This window comes from Amblyomma americanum, chromosome 7, assembly GCF_052857255.1.
Source record: "Amblyomma americanum isolate KBUSLIRL-KWMA chromosome 7, ASM5285725v1, whole genome shotgun sequence".
NCBI classification, from domain to species: Eukaryota; Metazoa; Arthropoda; class Arachnida; order Ixodida; family Ixodidae; genus Amblyomma; species Amblyomma americanum.
Genome location: NC_135503.1, coordinates 56,448,931 through 56,454,930, shown reverse-complemented (window position 1 = coordinate 56,454,930; position 6,000 = coordinate 56,448,931). Strand labels below are relative to the sequence as shown.

General features: G+C 46.6%; 1 protein-coding gene across 1 annotated transcript in view; it reads right to left on the bottom strand.

The window, feature by feature from the left end:
* The window catches only part of LOC144097702 (putative glutamate receptor), a 58,654-nt gene that overhangs the window by 6,664 nt on the left and 45,990 nt on the right, over positions 1–6,000 (bottom strand). The window contains exons 4-7 of the mRNA XM_077630347.1: positions 5,678–5,768; positions 4,915–5,076; positions 3,214–3,376; positions 1,406–1,623 (exon numbers count right to left, since the gene is read on the bottom strand). Coding sequence (XP_077486473.1) covers positions 1,406–1,623; positions 3,214–3,376; positions 4,915–5,076; positions 5,678–5,768 — 634 coding nt within the window. The remainder of the gene's footprint in view (positions 1–1,405; positions 1,624–3,213; positions 3,377–4,914; positions 5,077–5,677; positions 5,769–6,000) is intronic.

Here is a 6,000-nt window from a genome sequence, read left to right as displayed (position 1 = left end):
GGGGTCTCGGTTCTGGCAGTCTTGATGCCATAGGTAGCATAAGAGGGCTCTCGCCACTAGATGACGTTCTACGTCACACTTGCGGTATTTCAGGACGTGCTACGTCCACCGCTATGGACGAGGGTGGCGCTGGTGAACACTCTCAAGGTTCGCTTACACGCAAAAACATAAATACCCACGAAAGCAGCAGATTGGATAGCCGTCGCCGTAGCTCAGTTGGTAAGAGCACCGGACACGATATTCGGAGGTCGTGGGTTCGGATCCCACCGGCGGCATGGCTGTTTTTTCTGCTGGTTTATAAATAATTTTCTTTAAAGGCAATTCATTGGCACTAGAAATTAAAGAAAAATAGAAAAAATTCCCCTATGCACCTGGGTTTTCGGTGACTGTTGGTTTCCTTAATATGTTTGTCAAACGAGGCCCTCATTTAATTTATTTGTCTATATATATAGAATTTAGAAACATAAACGTATTTGGCTGCTAGAGGTAAAATGCAAAGTTGAGAAACAGATTTATTTTGAGTCGACTCAAGATAAATCTGTCTAAAGGAAGCGTTTTTGAAGTTTGCACACACTCACGCACGCACACACACACACACATGCGTGTGTGTGTGTGTGTGCAATATTAACACCCAATATTATGTTATTCGTACATAACTGCAAGCATTAATTAAGCACTTCACAACTGCCCTAGCTCCTCAACACCGGACGTGGTGTCTCATTAATAGCATTTGTTGAAGCTAAAGCTTCACTACGCTAGGTTTTCAAGAGGGCAGCGTCAGTGCAGTCACCTGGCAGGACCTGTCACGTGGTGTCACGTGGCAGGTCATGTGAGTCTGCCCACCGTGGCCGGCGTCAACTGCCCTATCGGGCATCGGGTATTTCATCGACGCTTTACAAACAATCCCTTCAGCAGTGTGTGTGGCGTTTGCGAACGTAGCCATGCAAAGGAAGCTTTCTCTTCTCACCAGAGTTAACCAAAGTTTAAACCAAAACTAATCTTTCTCCCTCTCTCGGAGCCAACTGCTTCAGTGCTTTCAAAATTGTGAGAGATAAAGCATCAATGAAAAACTGATGAAAATGAAGGCGAAATGTGCTCAAGATTCGTTGCTCTCATTGCAGAGGCACAGCGCGCCAGCCAGCGTGGGCTCACGGATCGTCGCGCCCTCTCAACGGCGCCAGCGAAACAACGCATTTCTTACGAGTGTAAATGGAAATCTTGCTGTCAGCCAGCGGCGCCTAAAGCGTAGATGAACTCACCGCCAACGCCGGCCTGCGTCGCAAGACTGAGTGAAGCAGTGATTGCTAAGAGCTCGAGCCTTAGCACGCCTTCGGTGTATATGCATAAATTCCGGTGCAGTTTATGCGTAACATAGCGTTTTTTGAGAGCACGGCTTGGTACTCACGCGCACGGAGGATACTCCCGCACTGCCGGCGATCGTGTATGGCTTCATTGCTGGCCTGGCCGCAAGGTGGCGCATGCTGTCGATGCGGTCGGCCTCCTCGCGCACCATCATCATGGCCTTCATCTGGCCGGCCACCACGGTGGTAACCACAATCACCAGCAGCCAGAAGCTGCCCACCACGATGCGAGCAGAGACCCGTTTGGGCGTCGACGGTGACGCTGAAGCCATCGGGGTGAAGACGTTGCCAAGAGAGCATATCGAAACAGAAAAAGGAAGATGCAGGGGAAAGTGGCCCATCAGTCGATCAATTTCGGACGCAGTACTATGCAGCAATTGTTAGATTACGCTGCGTGTTCCGGAGAGCAATAGAGCAAGACCGCTGTTGTGAGAGCAAATTACATAGGCCTGACAGTGTTAAAAGTGATCATTAAGCGTAAACTTTTGGTCGAGTTAGTGACCAAGCCACAGCTGGCTCAGCGGGACACAACATAAATGGACCTCAATGCGTGACTTGTTCATGCCCCTCTTGTTTTCCAAGGCACCTGTTTAAGTACTACACACAGTGACGCGTTCCTCACTGACCCAGCCTCCTCCACATGTATTTCTGAGCAAAGATGGTTGCGCAGTGTGTAAGATTCGGTACGTATTTTAGGCTTTGTAAAATTAAAATGCTTGTTACTGTTTTATAGCAAATGATGCAACAGAGTGCATTGCAGAATGCAGTATTGGTCTAAACTATAGGTGTCGCTAATAGTTCGCCATTCAAGGGCCTTGAGCTGGGAAGCACTTAACATGTGCAACTTATTTGTGATTACCTGCTTGTGAACTATGTAAAAGTGGTGACTGTAAGGTTGAATAAGTAAATATTTAAATAAATAAATGAACATATAAATTACGGAATCGAAATTCAGCTACGGACTGTTATAAAACGTGTTCCCATTCTTTGCGGTCTTGCAGGTGCGACGACAGAAATGCAGGAGTGAAAATCATGCTGTACAACTTGATCCCTGCCAGTAGCTCAGTTTACAGTCAGCTCAAAAGCGACCACTGTCGATGTGTTTTTTTCTTATTAAAATATTAAATGCTTGTGTCTGCACAATCAATGTGCGAAATTTTTGTTTTCTGAGTCGTAAAACGACTTGCACATCTTAAGCGTATTTTTGTTTAGCTACATTCTGTATGAACGCTGACACTTAGAGTAATTACTAAACTCAATGTAAAAAAAAACGCCTTACTTTTCCTGCAAAAGAAAGCAAATTGTTATTCATAAACACCATTTCAATGAACACGCATATCTGTCTTTTCATTAGTAGTAAACCTTCTTGTACTCTGCCCGTTGATTTTTGACGTGAGACGCCTGGCTTACATTAGCTGGTACCAGTCGTCACCAACACGGTGCTATAACGAAGGCAGGGAAGTTCCGAAGTAAAGCCTAGCGCTCTGCAACTGAGACACAAGAGGCTCGTCCCACGTAGATCGTCAATGCTGCCTCGAGGGGCACTTTCCGCCTTGGTAACAGCGTTGCGACGTACATTTACTCGGAAGGATATCTACAGCAGGCTGTCCAGCTTCGGAGCGAACTGCGCATGCGTCGCGGAGAGTCGTCTGTCTGTGCAGCCGCCGAGAGGTTCGCGGTTCCAGCGGTATGTCGCGTAATTATGATGAATGTTCGGCGAAAGCCTGTGTTGTATGTCGCAATCCTCGCTTTCCGGCACCGTCCCGTCGGTCGTAAATACGCGCTATGCGCACTTTTCAAGGGCGAGTGGCGTTTATGGGCGGAAGCGTAGATCTTCGGCCGTCAAACTCACCCTCGAGGAGACTGCTTTCCACGAAGGACCAGAAGTGGCGCCTGAATGCTCGTGTGAGGAGAGAACAACGCGACGAGTCTCCTGCAGCTCTCCAGTGGGCCCAGTCGCTGAGCGACCAGAGCAGCGCTGACAGCCCCATGCTGCAGGCGAACAGGAGCCAGACCTGAGGAAAGATTTGAAGCGCTAAAGAAATAGTTCATACAAAAGCATATATGCAACTTTGAGATTAGATGCATGCAATTTTTATGTCAAGCAGTTTTGTGTTCTTGGTTCCGGCAATCTATGCTGTTCAACCTTCTAACCACGTTGGCCGAAGGGGTACCACCGTTCGAAGCTGGGCGAGCACTCGGCCCGCGAGGGGCGCAGCGGGGTTTACGGAGCTTCTCCCAAGCGAACACTCCTAAAGAAAGCCGGGCGCCAGGTACCCATTTTTACCGGTGGGTGTCCGGCGGTGGGTTTCGAACCAACCACCTCCCGCAGCCGAGACGGACGCCCAACCACCTAGGCTACGGCTGCGGTGTCCAAGTGGTTGAGCATCCGCCTCGCATGCGGGATGCGCGGGGTTCGATCCCCAGTGCCGCCGGGCATCCACCGGTGATGCATTGGGTACAAGCATTCCCATGGCCTGGTGCTCGGCTTATCTGGGGTGAAATTCTTGGAAAAATGAGTCTTTGACCCCACCATTGAGTAGTCGAAAATACCTTGTGCCACGACGCTCATTGGTCATAAATGCCATTGCGCCATAAAAATTCACAATCATCATCAATGCTGTGAATCCCAAGTGCTTTTTGAGGACAGGATCTATTCTCAGAAAAGTTTCCGTACACGGGTTCAATTACAACATCTACGTTCAGAATCTTTGTTGGTGGCAGAATTATGTTTCTCACCTTTGAGGATTCTGGCAGTTTCATAGGCGTCGAATGTGCCAGAATTTTAAAAATATTATTCATTTATTATTCATCAAACCCCCCGAGGCCCTCATTACGGGGGTGTTACAAGGGGATAGGGGAACAATGACATTGAATTTGGATAACAGATCACAACCACAAAAATAACCATCAATGAGAAACAATTATTGCAACACAAAAACAAATCTGCATCAATAAACATTACTAAGAAAACATTGCAACATAAAGTACGTCAGCATACGAACAACGAAAGCCCAATAAGCTGGCGATAATCGGATTCTCTGGCCTGGGAACTTTTGACGCGCCCTGTACATTATTTTCACGCGACTTTGTCCTATTAGCAGGCAAACAGCGCTTATGCACGACTGCTCCATAGTCACGTCTAGGAGCCTACATAAGGCCGACTAATTTCAATCATCTGAGCCCCAGGCTGTTCAGACCACGAGATAATGTTTCGGTTACTTGGCCAATCATTCGCTCACGGATTCGGTGGCTAATGACACTGCAAAGTCTCCTTTTTATTCATTTGAGCTGAAGTTGTACGAATGCCAGGTTGGTTAATTAAGCTCGTACAGAACACTCTAAACAGAAAGCAGTATAAAGGAGGTAAGCTCTCCTCTAGCGCTCTTCCTTTAATAAAGGGAAGTGCGTTAGAGCACAGCTTACTTCATTTCGTGCTTAGAGTGTATAATCAACACTCCTTGCCTTCCCTAAACTTACACTCGCTCACGGCACCGATCTTTGTATTTACATCGGCAACATAGCGAATGCAGCGCCGCACAGTCCGACGTACCTCCCACGTGAGCACTTGGATGATGCCGAACACGTTGCTCTGGTGCTTTGAGAGACGACCGGCAAGAATCATGAGTTCAATGGGGAGCACTGTTTCGGTCTCGACAGCTACGTCTTTCTTCTCGCTTGTTGGGTTTATGGCAGCCAATGCGATGTCCGCCTCCTGCAGTACCACAGAAACGCACACACACAAAAAAGAAACTATTTGCATACTGCAGGGGCTAAAACGTGGCACTCGTAGCTGTACTGGTCTTCACCAAAGTCGATACGATACTGCTTGAAAAGTATCAGAAAGGAAGCCTTGAGAAGACTTGAAACACCACTTTTTTTTTCTGCTCATGCTTAATGCTCTGTCGACGGCATTATGAATTATTGGCTCGTTTAAAACTGAATTTGCTCACCGTTAGAAAGTTGCTTCCTTTAACTGATCTGTAATGTCAATAAGACTTCAATGATAATTTGTCGAGCTGAACAAATCCCGTATCCTGCGTTCCGTGCATGAGTCTCGTTTAATGTTCTTTTTTTTATCGATAACTTCCTCTGAGTGTAGGACCGCGTAATGTTTTAAAATAGTACAGATATGTAGCGTTTTCAGTGCATTACTCTGTGAGAAAGTAGAAAGGTGCTTAAAAAAGTGTTTTGCGTCTACAGTCGGCTTTTGTAAAACTAACTCTGTTTCGGACTCTATGGAAACCGAACGACGGTCGTATGGCAAACTTAGTTAAATGTCCTGAAAACATAGAAAGAATCCTCGGGGTGCTTACGTCTCGTTGAAGCATTCCAAGTACTCCAGTCCAGTTTCCATCCGGCTTGAGCAATCCCCAGTATGAATCAGGTGGAAATGCGACGCTGTAGCTGCGTCAGAAAGTGTTGGGTAGCAGAATGTAGTTGCCTGAGTTGGTGTATGACACATCTACAATAAAGGGTTGATATTTATTTAACCACTCATATTTCATGGCACTAATCCAAAAGTCTAAAATGTTTTCACGCACATATGCCCTTTGCAGTTTACACAGTGAACGATATGTGACAAGCATGTTTAACATGAAATAACAGATATTGTTATCGAGGACACTATGAAAGTTAT